General features: G+C 36.9%; 1 protein-coding gene across 1 annotated transcript in view; it reads left to right on the top strand.

Annotated features, from left to right (window-relative positions):
• LOC120768553 overlaps positions 1-20,858 on the top strand; it is a 352,878-nt gene that overhangs the window by 295,744 nt on the left and 36,276 nt on the right. Inside the window, exon 17 of the mRNA XM_040095297.1 lies at positions 19,085-20,493. Coding sequence (XP_039951231.1) covers positions 19,085-20,493 — 1,409 coding nt within the window. The remainder of the gene's footprint in view (positions 1-19,084; positions 20,494-20,858) is intronic.

Here is a 20,858-nt window from a genome sequence, read left to right as displayed (position 1 = left end):
TTACTGAAGTAATTTTAACCATGAAAACGCACACAAATTTTCCCATATATTTCTAAACTTCATCGACGTTCCGACGAGTTTCTAACGTAAGATTCAGTTTCCTAACTTCTTTCCATTCACCTATCAAACGCTTTGTAATTCTTAACAATTTATTTAATTTCTTGAAACATACAGATCGTGCGAAAACTTCAGGCATCTCCACTTCACCCTTCGCACCGGTTCTTTTGAAATTGTAAGTGTAAGTGGTATTACCCTGAGACCGCAGCCAATTTGAAGAAGGACCTCCAAAGACAAGGTATCCAGCGATGGGGAAGAAGAAAATTATTATTACCATAGGTGAGGAAATGGGTCTGTAGGGGTCGAAGGAGTAGTCAAAATTGTGTTTTAACGAAATGGGGGCTTCGCACAAAATAGACGCTTTAGTGAAAATTTTCACAATTTATGGAGGCTAAAAAAATCTAAAATATTAGGAATCTTATCTCAGCAATCAGATCAAACATATATCCAAGAAGGTCGAGCAAAAATTTGAAGTCGATAAGTTAACCCGTTCATGGAAATTTTCCTCACCAACACTAAAACCAATCTTTCGAAAAAAATCGAATAAATTTTTTTGAGTCGATTACACCAAGTTAAAAATATTTAACAAACTCGCTTACATTACGTTCTATGGAGTATTTATGAGGAGGAGGGAAAAGACCACACTTGCAAAGAAACGCGATAACATTCAACGGGCGGCGCTCACCAAAATGTGTGGTGCATCAAGGTCCACTCCAATCATGGCACTTAACGCCATCTTGCACATAGTGTCCGCTGACATCGTCGGAAGGTGTAAGGCGGCGAAAGCTGCTAACAGACTAAGAGAATCTGTACTGTTACAAGAACAGGTGCCTGAACTTTCAGAAATACTCACACACAAAAGAAGCCGTTGAAGGAGAGGGACAGTTAGCTTCTTTAAAGATGAGTCAAATCTTAGGCGGAAGTTTGGTGAAGGGGTTTACTGTCAGAAATTCCTTATCAACTCCAACTTCAGCAGCCATTAAGGTTACAATAGACATACTGCTCCGAAGTGCAGCCCCCTTCAGAGAAGTGAACATTCACTCAAATAGCGATACTAGCCTTCAACACTTTAACAGTGCGTTCAGGGTTGGTCAAGGAATGCCTCACTTAAATTTTTATTAGTTACCAAACATTTTGCTAATTTATAAGTTCGAGCACAGGAGTTCGTTTTTTCTATGGCTTTACAAAGGACTTCATATAGCAGTCCACGTGTGATCCCTCTAGATCTGCCATCTAACCTAACCTAACCGAACTTTATATACTCGTAACTTCAACTTCAAATTTTATCCACAAAATGTCCTAAATATGTGTTCCCGTATGTGAGAAATTTTCTACGGATCACTGTGAACAACTTTGCCTAAGAGATTATGGGTCTAAAAATGGTTTCGCGCCAGCGATTTTAAGGCAAATTTTATTTTTTTTTATTTGTATATTACACAAATTTCTTCTTTTTGAGATATCTGAATGAAATTTAATACGTAGGTGCATTTTGATATTATACTGATCAATTATCGGAATCAGCTAAGTCGCATATCTCCTATGCAGCTGATTAGTCAGATTTTTAGAACATTTCCCGCATACGCGATTTTGTAGAAAAAACGTCCCGCTCTAATATGTATGCGATATACTTCAAACAAAAATCAAATTAATTTCATAAATCTGAATTCAAAGGACATAATTCCTTACAGAACTGAAACCTACATCCTTCTAGTGATCGAAGTTTGAAGAATTCTGCTGGGTGGCTTTTGACTACAATTAAATGTTTGACCTTAAGCGAATAATTTTGGTACTGTTTTCCTATTGGCAGCATTGTGGGAAAGCGATTGCTTCTCCAAATATTTACTATCCGCTAATAACTAATAACTAATCAGCATAAAATTTGCAATCGCCTGAACTTTTTACATGAAACAGCAATCAAATGTGTCCATGAAATGATTTATATGCACGTTTTGGCTATTTATTGGCGCTGAAAATATGTAAATAAATATTATAATGTTTGAAAATTAAATTATTTGTGCTAGTTGCTATTTACATTGCGGGAATTGAAATTGAAAGTTGTTACAAAAGTTGCGCAACACATGAAAATCAAATACAAAGTGCGGAATATATTAAAAACAAATGAAAATACATTGCGATTTGTTTGCATATATTAAAACGGCGTTAAATTGAAAGTCGGAATATCAAATGAAGTGCAGGAGATATAATGTAGGAGATGCTAGAATTTCGGCATGCAATTGATAGTCGATTTTAAATGAGAAAAATATTTTTGTTTTGTGAAAAATTAAAAAGTGTTTGAAAAGTAAATTTAATATATAATAAATAAAACAAGAAGAAATGTGATAGTTAAGAGTCAACATGTGAACTTAAAGGTAAACTTGATTTCGACTAGTTGACTAGCTAACCAAATTCGTTAGCAAATCTATGTACAAAAAAAAATTAGAACAAAAACGTCCACAAATAACCTTTCACTGTAATTTTTTACGCAAAATTCTCAAGCAAATGTTGCAATTAATCATTTACATTTACACCATCACATTTACATATGAAATTAGCAGACATTGTTTACATACTCATGCTCCCGCATAGACATACAAGAGTCAACACGCTCATTTATAGCCACTTTATACGTTCACATAAAAATTAATCACCGTCAATTTGCTAAACAACTGACCGCAATCAGCAGCAAATACAAATGAATAATTGTCGAGTGATTTACATACAGCACACAGCCACACCCAAACTTTCACTCTCCCAATCCAATAAGTCACTCGTTTAATTCGCCGCAATCACAACCAGCGCTCACCCATACAAGCACACAGTGGAAATGGCACAGTTAAAATAATTGAAATTGAATAAACCTGATTTTGCGCTACAAATTCGAAAGAACGATAAACGCTGTCATACACACACACACACATTAACATACACGTTCATCCATATACACATACATCCATACACACATTCATACTTGTATATATACCAATCCATATTACGGATTGAAGCGCGTGGCAGCGGCAGCAATCTGCGTTGGCCATTTTGAAAATGCATAAAACAAGTTTTAAACGGTTTATAATGGCACAGCGTTGCACACGCTGCTAGCTAATTATGAGCAATTTCATTATTTGGTGGCATTTATTTGAGAAAACTGCACTCAACATATATACTATATAATATGTCAATATATACTAATTTCATGTTATATGAGCACGAAACAATACAAAGGCATGCGAAATTTCGTGAATTTTAGAGGTCAACTTGGATTAAGCGGCAATGATAACGGTTTGTTTAGTGCATAGCTGAAAATCGATATTAATTAATTGGTAGGGGTTAGCAGAAAAATAATTAATTGACAAAAGTAACGGTAATCAGACAAATATTGGTGTAATATTGTAAATAATGATGGAATCTGATTTCAAATATTGGATATTAGATAATAGTTACTAGTAAAAGATCTTGGATTTTTTTATTCTATATTTAAGATTAAAGTTTAAAGATTAAAGTTTTAAGATTTAAGATTTAAGATTTAAGAATTAAGATTTAAGATTTAAGATTTAAGATTGAAGATTTAAGATTTAAAATTTAAAATTTAAGATTTAAAATTTAAAATTTAAGATTTAAGATTAAAGATTAACGATTAAAGATTAAATGTTAAAGACTAAGGGTAGTAGATTAAAGGTTAAAGATTTAAAACTTAAAATTTAAGATTTCAGTTTAAGATTTATTGATCATAGATTATGGATTAAAGATTATAGATTCGTTCTACGTTCCTATTTGCCAGCATTGTGGAAAATCGATTGCTGCTCCAAATAAGATTTAAGATTTAAGTTTTAAGATTAAAAATTTAAGATTTAAGACTTAAGTTTCAGATTTAAGATTCCAGATTTAAGATTTACGATTCAAGAATTGTGATTATTAATGGCTTTATCAAGCAGATCCAATAAGGAAATATTGAAAAACGTGATTATTAAATATTAAAGACTATAGATTATAAATTAAAGATTAAAGATTATAGATTATAGACTGTAGATTATAGATTATAGACTGTAGATTATAGATTATAGATAATAGGTTATAGATTATAGATTATAGATTATAAATTAAAGATTAACGATTATGGATTATAAATTCATAGATTATAGATTATAGATTACAGACTATAGATTATAGATTATAGATTATAGATTATAGATTGTAGATTATAGATTATAGATTATAGATTATAGATTATAGATTATAGATTATAGATTATAAGTTATAGATTATAGATTATCGATTATAGATTATAGATCATAGATTATACAGAATAGATTATAGGTTATAGATCATCGATTATAGATTCATGATTATAGATTATAGAATACAGATTACGAAGTGTAGATTATTGGATATATCAAATATTAAGTATCAAAAATTAAAGATTAAGATTAATTAAAGATTTCAAATTTTATATTTCAAATATTACATACATACATATGTATAATATTAATTCCACACAAAAACTTACTTAAGTCAGTTTGTATGGTAGCTATACCATCCGATCAAATTTGACTTAGACAGTTTTAAAACCAATACATTTTCACATTTTTCAATATAATTCAAAATGAGCTCTTAAGCTAATATAAAAAAGAAAAGGCTTGATTCGATTTTCCATACCTTTAAACCTCGGCTGAGATCAGTTTCTTCAGCGAGTTTTGGTCTTATTCGATTTCGAACTATTTATACATTGCCGATTGTGTTTTCGTTGGACAGTTTCGATGCCATGTTAATAAAATCATGTTTCGTTCCCAGTAGTTATGTGTTAGATGAATATAGCCTCTTAGGCATCTGTTTTGTGACCTCCATTCGAAGTAATTTTTGCAAATGACTCAGATCTTTGAGCACGAATCTAGTATTGACACTCTTCTCCCAAAACTTAACCGAAAACATTAACCAAAGGGTGTTGAGTCGAAGAATGAGATCCTATGGCAACTTTTTGATGCTAACATACTGATTATCAACCACTTTTGTGTAACTTTTTCGGTAGCATATTATTAACAAAGGTGTCTGAGCTAATATAGTGATCCGTTCTGAACATACTTCTATACGAGTATACTTTACAGAGTCCCAGATATTTCCGTATTGCTGATACAAACTTCGTGGCAAGTCTAGTATTAATGAGTGACTTTTTTATATATTCATAACACAATTTCAATTTACATCATTTGACGCCACCACCTCTATTATTTGGGTTCAATAATCGCAGTCAATTATAACTTTGATCTCATTACAATTAGTCAATTAGTAAATTAAATTCTCGAAAATTTTAATTGCACATAAGGATAAAAAAAATTTAATAATTACATAATTACTTCGCAATAATTTCGTAAGTAATTTAAAATAAATAATTCTCACTTTAATTACAATCGCATATTTATTTAGTACATACATACATACATCTTTTCGTTAGTGCATAATTTGCATTTCTCTCGAGGAATTTTACAGGAATTTCACATTCCGAATTTTGATAAACTCATAATTCACTTATTTCTATTACATATGTACATATAAGTAAAACTTTCATACTTACATTTAATTTTATATTCTTCTTGAGAATGTTCGGAATTCCAACTAGAACTAATCAAGTTGGTCAGGTAAAGTAATTTGCAAATAGTAAATTAAAGGTCATCATTGTTGCATTATAAATAAGAAAAGCTTTTGGATAAAAGCCTCAAACATTTGTGAATGTACATATATATTTGTAAAAGCAATTAGGTGTAAAAAGCCCTTAGCCATTAGTGTCATATATATATATATATATTTAAAATTATACAAGTATATATATGTCTGTATTTACCAATTAAATCTTATGCAATGTGTATATATTTAGATAAATTTCATTATCTCCCTTACAGGCGTGAAATGCATGCATCCAAATATATTGTGCAATATTTCGACACAGCAAAGCCACAATGCTTAAGCTTTGAACTTAAACATTTCATTCATTTTCGTTGGTCTTTATGAATTCCATTAAATATCAATATACAATTATATTCTTACTACACATATGTATGTATACTTTTCGAAAATTAGAATACCTTTGAATGGCAAGAGTAGTACAAATTAATTTCCGAACGATTCATCCTCACGTTCCTCTAATATTCAGAAAATTTGTTTTCAATTTGGTAAGGTGGAATGCAAACTACTACATATATTCCAAATATTAAGTGTTGTCTTTTCTGTTGGACACAACGACACTTTCCTCAACGATCGATTTTAAAATAGCTTCATTCAAGCAGTTTTTAGTATTTCTTTATAAAAAATCTAATAAAAAACGTCTATAGAGATCACGGTCCCGATGCTCCTCAAGTTATGTTACAGTTTTCGAGGAATAAAAATATTGCAAGTCCCTTGACTGGAAAAAAGGATTGTACTGTTAAGAACTATTCTCAAAAGGCCTTGGCATCCGCAGCTACCTTCACAATGCATCCAACAAAACAAATCCTATTTCATTGCTCTTTATAAAAAACTAAGCACTAAGAAACCATATTCAAAAAGTTTTATTTAAGCTTGCTTGTTAAGAAAATTAAAAACTACAATTGACATCAGCTCTTTATATTTCGCGAATCTCACCTTTTTCTGCTTCATTGACGTGGACAATAGGCGAGTTTACAACAGCGTTCTTCCTTTTCGCTGTATGAGCCCAACTGGAGATACCAAGTGTTGCCAAGTACTACTCCACCTGGTCTTTCCAACGGAGTGGAGGTGTTCCTCTTCCTATGCTTTCTTTGGCGGGTACTGCGCTGAATGTCCTTAAAACTAAAGCATTTTCATCCTTGCGGACGACATGACCTAGCCAGCGTAGCAGATATCTTTTAATTCGCTGGAGTATGCCAATGTCGTTGTATATCTCGTACAGCTCATCGTTCCATCGACTGCGGTATTCATCGTTGCCTACGTGCAAAGGACTATGAATCTGTTGACTGTCAACAGTAATATGGGAGCTAAGTCGCAAACATGACGACGAAAAAATTATCTATAAGCGTTAATTGCAATAATCGTGGTGGCAATGTAATGGGAGCATTTCTAGGAATCAGCTAATCGCCAATTGTGTCCATGTTTAAACATGAGGCGGGGCATTATCTTGTTGAAAATAGAGAACACCCGTGCCAATTTCATTAAATTCCGAAAGAACAGTCTAACGACATCATATTATAACGCTCGCTATTGATGGTAACGGCATTTTCAGTCTCATTTCGAAAGGAATAAGACCTATTGATGGCTAGCTTCTGTTCACCTTGTTAGGTGCGGCTGATATTGCAATTTGACCGGCACATATATTTTTCTCCTGCTCGAGATGTGTAGTGGAGAAAACCACTATCAAACGAATAATAAACCAAAGGATGACGCCCTATACCGTTATAAGTCACATGCTGCAATCAAAGCTGGTATGGGCGAAAATGAATGATTGGGCCGTAATATCGCTCCTAGAACTCAGGATAAGAGAACGGCAGCGGAGAAGCTTAAGACCAGCTAAATAATCTCGCAGAGAGTTTGTAAAGGACATTCTTGCTCAGCTTGGTCTTGCAAATTAATACCTAACGGCGGTCTCGTAACAAGCTAAGTCGTATTTAGTACATAGGTTAAATAAAAAAGTTAAATAAAAGTTAGATAAAACTAACTCGACGTGATCCCGAAAGAGGTGCATCCTTAGCGGACAATATGAATTGTGCATGCGTTTTTGGATGAATCCCCTCCTCAAAAAAAATAAAATACTAGCAAAATATGACACAAATCCGAAAACAAACTTGGCCACCACGACCTGTCAAATAGGCTATAGGTCAGGTTGTCTGGAGTTTCCTGTTCCATGTCGCAGAACCGGCACTTTGCGCAAAAGATTATGCCCATGTTGGAGAAGTGTTTCTTGAGCCTGCAGTGTCGAGTATAAGCGGACGGAATTTGTCTCGGGTAGGGTTGATCATATCTCCAAACCTTGCTAAGTTGTAAACTCCCAATAGTAATTTGGCGTGGCGCATTCATGTTGCTAGCTGCCAGTGTCGTTCTCTGCCCACTCTCGCCTCCGTACGGAGCAACTTCTTTATGGTGTGGGACCTCACCGCAATGCATGGTCCTGGCCCTATCACACTGGAAGCCGCTGCGGAGCTAGTTCGTCGGCCAGCTCATTGCCGGCTACTCCTTTATGCTCCTGCATTCAGATCCGATGTATACGGTTGCAAACTAAATCGAAACACTAGCTTAGATAATTAAAACTTCATATAAGAGAAGGGACAAGTATTAAAGATATCCATGTTACTTGAACCTTAAATAAATGCAAAGTTTCTTTACAAAAAGAAATGTCCTGATTCATTGTCTTTTTTGAGTTCGAGGTTTTTATTGATTTTTTTTATATTTTTTTCACTAAGTCATAAGTTTCTTAATACAAGATGGGACAATCTGCAATGTGTAACCTGCACACTTTGCACAAATAAATAAAAATATTTGCAAGTAATTGCTGTGGATATCATGAATATCAAGAAGCCAGGAAATATATGTACATTAGGCTGCGTTGATTCACAGTTAGCTAAAGAAACGGAATAATTGTAATATATATGCGGGAAATGACTTCGCTTAAAAATCCCTGTCTCAAAAGCGGTTTTGGACCCATGGTCTCTTTTACAAAGTTGCCAAAATATCAATCCGCTCTAATGTACAGACACATAGGTACATATTTAGACAATCACAAATACATATATCTATCACGTTATCTTACACAAGATATTATAATTAGTGCATGTGTTGCAGCTTACTAACTCGTAAAATGTGTTGCATGACAGGAAATCACAACACCAATACAACTACAATATGCATACTCGCATATAAACAAATTATATAAATACAAACACACAAACATTTATGTGCCAAATAAATGCAGAGCAAAACAATTGCGAGTCTGACCGAACACCGAAACAACTGTGCGGTTGCCGTGTTGCAAGACTTGTGGCAGATTTCAGTTGCGCCATGCGGAAGAGGGGCAGAAGCTGGACGGACGCACGAGTTGAATTTCAAATTAATAACAAACGACAACAAGCAGAAATGAAAAGCAAATAAAACGGTCCGCAGTGACAAAAACTTGACGGTATTTTTTTGCTGCGTTGACTGGTTGATGGTGATGGCGCTGTGTTTGCCCTCGAAAAACCAAAACGAAAAAAACAAGAAAATATAAAAACTTGGAATAAATTTTGGAAATCAACAATCATATTTCCCAAGTTGAAAAAGCCAAACTCAAACACAAACGGTATATTGGTTTACATACACACACACTCACTTACATGTATTTGTTTGCTTGTGCATATGTAAGCGTTTGAGAGCAATGTTGCTTGTTTGTGAGTGTAAGGGTGTGTGTGTGTGTGTGCATAGCAGTTTTATATGTTTTGAATTTATGCTCCCAAAAAGATAAACCGCGCCATGCTTGTTTTTGTTTGCCTTTGAGAATTTACATGAAAATGCGAATAGAAAAGCAACAACTGTAAAGAATAATTCTTTATTGGTCATAAGAAAGCAAAAACGGCAAGAAAAGAAAACCGAAAAACAAAAATCAAAATTTAAAAATTTAAAGTCGAAAACCAAAAAACGGAAAAAAAGCCAGCTCGTACTAATAAAGAAACAGGCAGCAAAAAGCAAAGCCAAAATTTTTGATATTTTTTCTTGTTAAGCGTAGGATGTTTGGGTCAGGACTTAAGGCATTTAACGTAGATTAAATTGGCCAAAACAGCGTAAGAGTGAGCTAATAAAACATTTTTTGGCTTAATGATCAAGTTAAGTGAATTTACGCTTCAAACTGTGCATAAAGTAATGACGTTTGGGGAGAAAAATTGAGTAGAATGTGAAGCAAACAGTCAATACAAGCTACTTACATCAATAATTAATAATACAAATTACAAAACAAATTTTAGTTTGGCGAATTGAGTAAAGAAATATTGGAAATCAAAAAAATAGGAATTAAAAAAGTTTATGCTTAAGAAGTTAAAACCAAGTTTAGAATACTAGAAAACTTCTAAGACTGTGTATGACGTACAGAAAAATCAGAAAAAAAATTATTTAAAAAATCTTATTTATTTTTGTATAGAGGCATTTGAATAACAGTTATTTTTTCTTATTCTTCCTATTTTTCTTTTTTAACGTAGACACCGCTTACTCAGATGTAGTCGAGTTTACAACAGCGCGCCAGTCGTCTTTCTTTTTCGAAGCTTGACGCCAATTGGAGATCCCAAGCGTAGCCAAGTCCTTCTCCACTTGGTTTTTCTCTCTTCCTCTGCTTTTCCCGTCGGATACCGCGTCGAATACTTTTAGAGCTGGAGTGTTTTCGTCTATTCGGACGACATGACCGAGCCTGCGTGGCCGCTGTCCTTTAATTCGCTGAACTATGTCAATGTCGTCGTATATTTCAAACAGCTTATCGTTCCATCGACTGCTGTATTCGCCGCTGTCAATGCCATAAATCTTCCGCAGAATCTTTCTCTCGAAAACTTGTAATGTCGACTCATCAAATGTCGTCATGGTCCATGCTTCTGCACCATATAGCGGGATTTTTGGTATTGATACTGGTTCCAAGAAAGACTAAATTATTTACGACTTTCAAGTCATAGTTATGACTGTCAGCAGTGATGGGAGAACCTGGTCGCAGGTGGGACGATTGTTTGTTTGATCACATGAGATATTTCGTCTTGCCCTCGTTAACAATCAGACCCATTTACTTTGCTTCCTTATCCAGTCTGGAGAAAGCAGAGCTAACGGCGCTGTTGTTGAGACAAATGATATCGCATACCCCAGTCGCTGTACACACTTATTGAAGATTGTACCTTCTCAATTCAACTCTGCAGTTCGAATTATTTTCTACAGCTGCTGATTGTAGAAGTTGCACGATAGGGAGTCGCCTTGTCTGAAACCTCGTTTGGTATCAAACGGCGAGTAGAGGTCCTTCCCGATCCTGACGGAGCTTTTGGTATTGCTCAATGTCAGTTTACATAACCGTTTTGAGAAGATACAAAATTCAGACATTGCGGAATAAAGGCAGCTCTTTATTGTACTGTCAAAAAGCAACTTAGAAATCGACGAGGGAAGAGGTGGTGTGTGTGGATCCTCTTTTCACGGGTCTTTTCCAAGATTTGGCGCATGGTGAATATCTGGTCAGTTGTTAATTTTCTAGGCCTAAGGCCACACTGATAAGGTCCAATTAGTTCGTTGACGATGAGCCTTAATTTTTCATACAATACGCTCGATAGAACCTTATATGCGATGTTGTGTAGGCTTATCCCAAGGAGGTTGGCGCAGATTGTGGGGGGACTCCTTTTTTCCTTAAATTCCAATCGTTGGGCATGCTTTCGCCCTACCAAATTCTACAAAGAAGCTGAGAAGTATGCTCCTTATCAATTCTTCGCCGCCGTATTTGAATAGCTCGGCCGACTATCCATCGGCCCTCGACGCTTTGTTTTTCTTCTTACGGGCAATTGGTATTCGAACTTCTTAAATTGAACGTCTGCTACATCGATTGGGCAAACGGGTTCGACATCTCCTGATGTTATGCTTTCACTGCCATTCAGCAGACTGAAGAAGTGTTTCCTCTATAATTTTAGTATGCTCAACACATCACCCCTGAGGGTTATCCTAGAATATGCTCCGATCTTGAAACCTTTTGATAGTCGCTGCATCTTTCGGAGAATTTTCGAACATTACCCCTGTCGGCCAGCTTGTCAAGGTCCTCATACTCACGCAATTCTGCCCCTCTCGTTTTTTTTCTGCAAATGCGTCTCACTTCCTTAGTCAGCTCTCGGTATTTAGAAAAGCTTTCACAAGAATCCTAAAAGTGTCTACTTTAAGAGATAACTAGCGAGCTTACGAGAGATATCTCACGGACGGAAGCTCTTTAAAGGCTTTTTCAGTTAGATTAACAATTTAACCTCTGCGCGACAATCAGCGGGATTTCGAAGAACGTCAGATTTGCAAAATCTTTAAAATAGTTAACTTTTATATGGAACATAGTGATCTGGGCGATAAATAGTGAGCTTTCGCATGATGTCTCACAAGCAGAAAAGCACAAAAATCTTTTTGATGTCTACCTTGCGCGATAACAAAAGAGCTTTCGAAAATACCTCACAGACAAAAGCTCTTTACAAGCTTTCACATTGTGTGCTTCTTTGGAGAACATTGTGATCTGGGCGACAAATTGTGAGCTTTTGAATTATATCTCGCAAACGGAATCTCTAAAAAAAGCTTCCTTATGGGGCTTAACAATCTATACTCCATGCCAAGACTACTTATGATGTCTACCTAGTTTTCATAAATTTTTCCTTCCTCTACATTTAAGGTCTGTAGAAATAAATCATTATTGACAAAGTGAGAGCCAATGAATTGCATCTGCTTAACTTAACAAATTTCATTTTAATTTATCTAATAATGGGAATATTTCCTCGAAACTAACTTTTCAAGAATCTCACTATCAAAAACGCTAACACAGTATTTTCTCGCGTTTCATATTTCCAGCTAAAACTCCATCGTCACTACTTTCCGCAATTGTTTTGTCACCCTACTCCCTTTCATTTTCATGGCCACTCAAAACACCCTCAACAAAAGCACAAAGCAACAACTTAAAACTTTGGCAAAGTTGTTGATTTTTACTTTGTAAATACTATACTCGTAAACTCGACTAAAAAGTTAAAAAGATTTCAAGTTTCTTTTAGTGGAAAATGCAAAAGTATTTTAGCTTATCACTTCACGTCAACAAAGTAACACACAAATGAAAATTCATAAATTCATATAAAATAAACAACAATACAACAAACAAGACGCGCAACTGTTTGCCGTTTGCTACCTCAAAGCAAACGTAGTACTGTACTTGCTAACTATAGCAACAACAATAATGTTATGAAAATTAAAATTTTTCTGTAGCCAAAGCTCCTAAGCTGACACCCCATACTTCATACATACTTCTGCACTCCATCATAGAGGTGGAGTGCCGCACAGGATTTCATTACGATTTCACGCGCTACACCTTCCACGTGCTCGAGCTTAAGCCTTAGGTCTGCGAAGCTGTGTTTATCATTTACTGCGTACGTAAAATTGAATAAGTAATATAAACGAACAATCTTTGCGATTAAGACTCATACTTTTCAACGTGTTAATTCGCGGATTTTTCAAGCTTACCGTCTGTGTTCAACCCTCGATGACATAAAAAGTTTGGCTTAAGAAGTTCAGGTTCATATGAAATAAAAAAGGATAAAAGAACTGATGATCTTTGTCACTCATGTAGAGTTAACTAAGTCTTAATTTAATGGTGGTTGCAAAGGACTGTTGGCTTTTGAGATTATTGCTCGGACGATATTTATGTTGCCTATGATCGAAGAAAGAACGCCCTTTTCATAAGAAAATTTGCTATAATTTAAAATTTCTGCAAATCGCATTACACTTTGTTTATGGTCAAAATTGTTTCGAAAGCTTTCGACGCATATCTAGCATAGCATCGGCCCCAGCAGACTTCACCTATTTGAAAGGGTCTTAATCCATCATTGTTCAATTAAGTACTCATTAAGTCTTACCAGATGTCAGTTTTCAAAAAACTCGAAGTAGAATAATTTTATCTTTTCCCATTTCATTGTTCCATCTTCAGAAGATCAAAGCTGAAAGGGTTGGGAACTCACCTCAAGTCGACGTAGCTGGAATTTAAATAAATCGGCAAAATAGATGCTTTCAAGGTTCTTTGTCGATACATGAGATCTAACTGTATCAGAAAAAGCTGTTTAAGAGTAATTATTTCCCAGTTCAGCCAGGGCAAGTAACCTCTTCTAATATTTGACAGTTATAGTTACAAACAAAGTTTATCCGGACGGAACCAAAAAAATCAATTTTTTTTTTTTTACATCTTCATTATCGGCTTGAAGGCTCCTAAGTCGATGCAAACTTACCAGCGAATAATACAATTTTATTTGCACTAGTCATAAGCCTCACTTATCCGAAGCTATTGTATCCTTGCCATTAGTAAGGCTTTTTACGCGGCGGACCCTAAGCCCCGCACTGCACCCTGAAGAGAGGATGTTTCGCCTTCTCACTTTAGCTCGCCTTCAAACGGATGTTCTTTGGCTACCTAGAGGTTACTTGGTCTAAGACCGGAAGTCGTCAGCTGCTTGAGCCATATATACCATTGTACCGTTTATAGCCACTCCCAAGTGATTGGCGGTCAGAGAACTTTCCTCACTTCCGTCAACTTCTACACATGGCACCATCTTCCAAAGGAAGAAGTTATAAGCCTCGGGTCGGTCGTCCTTTTTGGAGCACCTATATTCCTGTTCGTTAGATTGTTGCACAGTTTCAACATCATATTCACAAACCTATGTCGTGTTACTAGTTGTGATGTGCTTAATGAATGTGGAACAGGAAACCCCGAAAACCTGATTCTGGATTGCCCAGCAATTTATGGAAGCATGCTCAAGTCCCTAGATTCCATCTTTGTGGACAGGGATCACATTACCTCAATCCCGCCCAGCAGGGTCGTGGAATTCTTCACGATGCTGAGCCTTGGTGACCATATGTGACATAGGGGAGGGCACAATAGACCATAGATTATACTGGCCTGACGTAAACTTACATAGACTTACTAATCCTTACTGATACCAAATGAAAGTTCAGTTTCATTTGAGCTAAAGTATTCGTCGTATAGAGAATTAATTCATACTGTTGACCAAGAGAAGCTTTAAGTTAACTAAGACAAGTTATAGATAATTCTGGAAAGAAACATATGAGTTATACGAGCGTCTCTTTTATGTTTGTGCACTTACTGCATGTTTCGTCGTTGCTTATGCCCATTCGGCTCTTATGTAATGTCAGTAGCTTGTGACCTTGTGACCTGTCATTAGACCAACAACCATCCTGCCGTTCTTACGAAATCGTGTGTGTAAAAAGCATACGTCGCTTTCTTCGGGGCTCTTATACATGATCTTGCCGATCCTGCATGTCCGTAAAACAACCCATCTCGCTCTGAACCGTCTATCATTCCTTTTGGAAATTTCATATATCGTTTTTAGTGAGTTCCATATTGACTGTACTGATTCGGTAGCCAGACGTATGGCACTTTTGGCAATCTCAACAGCTATTTCGTTTCCCGGAATGCCTTTGTAACCTAGAACCCTGGTCTCTATAAATCAGAGCCCTTTTTCTTATTAGATATTAATACTCTGAAATATTTTGAACAAATTGCCTGGATATCAACGCTGATTATATATTTTAAGATTGCTCTGCAATTTGCCTTACTTTGCTAGTTACTTACCTGCTTCACCTACCAACATCATATATTTGGTAGTAAGGAGAGTTTGCTGAAAGTCTTTACGACTCCAAAGTATCCTTTGAAAAATATTTTACTACCTTCCAACTGTTTCAACTTCCAAAGAAACTATTCCACTCTGATCCAGTCCATTCAACTCGCAGCGTATATAACGAGTAATATGATCCATTACAATCTACTAACATGTCAGCTAAGGGCCCATAGATTACAATCAATTTTAACGTATGGGATTGCAACTCTTTTTTTTTGTAAAAAGATTAATGATTTCTTTCTAATTAATCCTTATGCTCATATAAGATTAATGTTTCATAAGTCATGCCAATTCCTTCCTCACTTATCAACTAAACAACAGTGAATCCCAAAGGTGTCTCAACCCATTAAACCCATATTATTACACAATCAAAAAATTACAAATGAGTTATGTTCACAATAATCATTCCTACTAATTTACAAATTGTACGTAAACACACATACACACATTATTGCAAAAACATAAGAAGCTCCTCGATTATATGCTTAAAAAGTTATACAAATTTTATATTCCATTATTTTCCTTGCCAAATACTCAATCCGAGTGTGCACACAACCCAAATGTGCCTGTCACTGCTTTGATAATAAAATTCCTCGGAAGTTTTGCATAAAAAGTTACCGAAATCATACCCACACATCCGCACGAATTCATGCATATTTACGTCTGTATAATTTCCGTATGCTTTATTTGTCGTTTGTCGGTTACCATTTCCGTATTTAATTAAATCCCTTGCTGCCACTAACATCCGCCGCAACGCAGGCTGCAAACGACTTTCTTAGCATTTGATTTCGCCTTTTTGGCCCGTTTGGCGGTCTTACTTTTACAGTTGGCAACGCAGTCGTAATTTATTATAGTCCCCTGCATTTAGCCTATTTAATACATCAAATATCATTGCTGGCACATTACTTCCATTGTGTGGCTTTGTGTCAACGTTGGCATGTCTTAAAGGCATTAACCAGCTAGGCGAACTAAGCAGAGGGGTGGCGCTCGCGGTACTCTTTAAGTGGCACATAATTTGCGGCCATTTGTTTAGAATAAGAAAATATATTACGACTTGAGGCAGGCTTTTGAAAAGTATATTCGATTTAAATATTCTCGATAAGGAAATAAGTTCCAATCCATTCGTGTGTGTTTTTATTAGAGATAGCTAGGATTTTTAGAAACTTTTCACTCCAGAAAAGTAGGATTAAAAAGAATTACATATAGTGTTTCCTATAAATGTTTGAAGTCATTACCAGACTCGCAAAGAATTGATATTATGGGGTAGTAGCTTCTTAAGAACTTACCAGGTTAGAGCAATAATTATGAGCTTTCATAAGCTTTTGTAGACATCTATCTTAGGTCTATTGTGCCCTCTCTTAAGTCACAAAGCGCCACCTAGCTCCAGCATATTGATAAATTCCAATATACTTCTAGGTTTTAGGGAGGCGATGTGATCCCCATTTCAAAACATGGATCACCAAGGGCTGTTATCCTGCGTCTACAGACTGCTATGCAGCTAATTAGCAGGTGTTCTGGAGTTTCAGGCTCCGAAAATTCGCATAAGAATCCTGAAGTATCACAACTATTTAATGCTTTGTTAAAGAGCTTACATCTTGTACATATCTTTCATAAGCTTTCATATCTCTCGTCTTCGAGCTTTGACTGGCACGCACCCCTGTATTAAAGTTCAAAAAAAAGTGTTTATATGTCTTTTAAGGCGCGCTCGCTATTGGAAAAGAATTAGTCATCTAACCAGTAAAAGTCCAGGACCTTTCAAGTCCGAACCTTAGTACTGCCCTCAGTGGTTTTCACACACCTCAAAGAATTTTTCTTCCTTTGTCTCTTCTTTGAGCTTCTGCAAGCTAAAGTAGCATTTCTGTAGAGCTTTCTCTATGAATGAGCTTTCATATTAAGCTCTCAGAGCTTTCGTTATCTTAGTAAACTAATGAGAGGACAAAGTCGATTTTGGCCTGGCAATTAATTGAAGATTAATCAATAGTTTTGACTGTTTATCCATAAGCAATCAGAATTATAACTATGGATAATAATATAAAAACTCTTTGTAATTGATTCGAGTAAAAAATTTGAAAAATCCAAAAAAATTATTGGAGTCAGAAAAATACGTCGATGTGGATTTCAACCATTTGGACTAAAGAGCTCAAGACTAAAGACTAGATATTCGAAATGAGTACTAATAACCAATATTAATGAGGTTACTTCGAGATTGGTTTGGAGTTTCGAGCTCTCTTATATTCGTTGGAACAAAACAAGTTTAAAATAAAGTTCACTTAATCGAAATGTTTAGTTTGAGCCTAAAAAGTATGTATAAAGGCTGATCCATTTCGAAGTTCCCGACTTTGTAATAGAAAAAGCACAGAAACTTCAAATTTAAAGGAGAATATTTATTATCATTCGAAGGAACATTCTTCGTCGTTTAGTTTTTGAGATTATCTCTTTTAAATATTGGCCACGGCTACGTCTCAGTTGGTACATAGGTTGAGTCCAATTTTCGATGACACGTTCGAGCATTTCGACTGGTAAAAGGCGAATGACACGCGTGATGTTTTGCTCTAAGGCCTGAGTCGAAGCTGGATTGTCCGCATGGACTTTAGATTTTACATATCCTCACAGGAAAAAAACTAACGGTGTGATGTGACATGATCTTGGTGGCCTATTGACCAACCCAAAACGTGAAATTATCAGCTCTCCGAAGTGTTCTCTCAATGAATTCATTGATTGATGCGATGTGTGGGTAGCGGCGCCGATTTGTTGAAACCAAATGTCGCTGACCAAAATATGCCAGGAAAACGGCGAATCTTCTTGGAAATTTTCAAGAACCTATACAGCGAAGCGATGTTGATTGTGGAAGTCGATCGGCAACTCTTCAATAGATATTTTGTCTTAACCCAGGACCACATTCGTATTACTTCAGAGCAAGGATTCCACAATGAACATATTCCAAGTCAATTTCTATCTTCCCAGCGGCCGGAGATGCCTACGATATTCTTGGACGCATACATATTTTTTGCTTTTCTTCTAATGGATCGAATTTTCGGGGCCACAGTATAATTATTTCTACTAAATTTTTTTGGCCAAGCTTGTATCCTCATATTCACCGCGCTTCTTCCCGTCGAAGACACTGAAAAAGGTTGTGGTTTGCGTCGTCTTGTAGTTTGTCTCCGTAAATATGTACCGGCATGATTTTCTGCATTTACCTATGTTTTACAGATATTTCCGGAAATAGCCGAGAACGAAGAGTATATGCGTTAAATCGGAGAGTATCTCTGTTAAGTACAGCTTCCCTCGCCGTGTTTTCTACTGTATCACATCTCTACAACTTTCATTAATTAACGTTCTTCCCTTGCGCTCTCGTGGACACTGATCTTGCCAGAGTTCATGTATTTCCTTCCTCGCCTACTCCCTTGTAAATATGTATATTTCTATTCCGTTCCTCTTCCATAACACAAGTTGTCTTTCTTCCTTCGTGATTAGAACTGTTAAAATGATGAGTGGAATACATTCGTTAGTATATTCGAAGTGTAAAATATCAACAAAGCGGATGCTAACCAGTCGTGCTAACTACTAAACAAGAACACCCTATATCTCTTAGAAAGAAACTTAAATTGCAACTGACACATACAGTTATCTTCTCTCAACTCTACCGATAAAATTTCTCATTTGTCCGCTTCTAACTTTTCTCATTTCAGAATTGGCAGGCAGTTGTCAACTCATCGCTAGCCTCACTGCTGCTGCTCGGCGTCTCGACCACGATTGCGATAGCCTTGGTTGTTAACTCCGAACTAGTGCCGAAAAAAATGTTGCATATCAATAAAATGTCAACGGCAACAGCCGCAAGTGCACGTGCAACGACAATAAAAAAGGAACAACAACAAAGGAATCAACATAAACAACAACAACAAACCCATCATAAACTGCAACACGACTTAAATATGCGGCATAACTCCACAAGTGGCAATGACAATGGCAGTGGCGCGCCTATGGCAGCCGCCTCCCCCGCAACCACCATCGACGCGCACAGCTTGAGTGCCACCACAAACATTACGCAAATCAGCAGCAACAGCAACAACACCAGTGTGGGCGTCAATGTCGGCGGCAGCTTCGCCCTTGGTGGCAGCAATGACAATAGCATTGCTAGCGACAGCATTGCCACCGCCAGCGGTCGGCGCGCGGGCAGTGTGTCAGGCGCGGCAACTGCGCGCTCTGTGGCGCTGGTACAAGAGCTCTATTTTCCGGTGAGCGTACGCGCCGTCATCGGCATTAGTTGGCTGCCGCCGTTGCTCTATGCCATCGCTGTGCCGCTGATATGCAGCATTATTGGCAAATGGCCACGCAATTGGTGGCTCGAAGTGATGAGCAATACAACTGCTGGAGTGGCAACAACAGCAACAAGCGCAGCAATGTCCAGCGCCATGTTTGGTATGCCACATGGTTTGTCGCATGCGTACGGTGGCGGATATAGTGGCGGAAGTGATTACTTAGTGGCGCATATGGCACCCACACCATCACCGGCATCATCGCTAAGTCTGAAGGTTGAACCGAGTCACGTCAGCAACCAAAGCAATGATGTGTACAGCGTGTTGGCGAGCACAACAAGCGACAGCATCTTGGAGCTGGCATCGGTCACAGCTGCTGAAATTACAACCGCCGCCACCGGAATATTAACAACTGCTAGCGCTGTTACTGCCACCAGCACGAACAGCGCCAACAACAACAACAACAACGTCACCACTGCAGCGTCTTCCGCGAGCACCTCAGCATCGACTGCCTCTACATCGACGACCTTCTCCGTTGCCGGCTGGCATAACAACTTCCAACCGGCAGCCATCTCCGCTTCCGCCACCGCTGCTGCCTATCACGGTGACTACGCGGCTTACACCGACTCAGACGCCGCGGAGCTGGAGTCACAATTCACGGGCGACGCCAGTAGCGTGCCATCACTCAGTTTCATCATATTTATTTGCGTCGATTTACTCTTCGTTTTGCTCTTTTTTGCGCTCTTCGTCATTTTAATCAAGAAACTTTTATGGCTGTGGCATAAAAATCGAAATATTCACGCGCATCCGCAGGATAAGTTCAATGTGGCCATGCGTAGACGGTAAGTCAGTTGCCAGTTTCTTCAACCGCAAGTGTGCACGAAGTGTTGACTTATTTATTTTATACTTTTATTTTTATTTTTTATTTTATTTTTTATTTATTTCCCTGTTAAAAGTATGCTAGTGCATTGCAATTGAGACATTTTTCATTTTAACTTCTGGTTTGCGCAAGTGGATGAAAAGTGGTTTTCAGTTGCTTGAACTCAGTTAGTTCCCAATCGATTTATTCTTGAATCGTTAGTTTAAATTTTTTAGATTTCATAAAATTTAATAAAAAAAAATTTCTTTCGGTTAGTAAGTCTTATTAAAAGTTGTAATATGGTGAGGCTATTTATCGATTGAGGAATCGGGTTCACCATCTCCTAGT

The sequence above is a fragment of the Bactrocera tryoni genome, chromosome 2, assembly GCF_016617805.1.
Source record: "Bactrocera tryoni isolate S06 chromosome 2, CSIRO_BtryS06_freeze2, whole genome shotgun sequence".
NCBI classification, from domain to species: Eukaryota; Metazoa; Arthropoda; class Insecta; order Diptera; family Tephritidae; genus Bactrocera; species Bactrocera tryoni.
The sequence above is the reverse complement of the archived record's forward strand: the minus strand, read 5'-3'. Positions and strand labels throughout refer to the sequence as shown.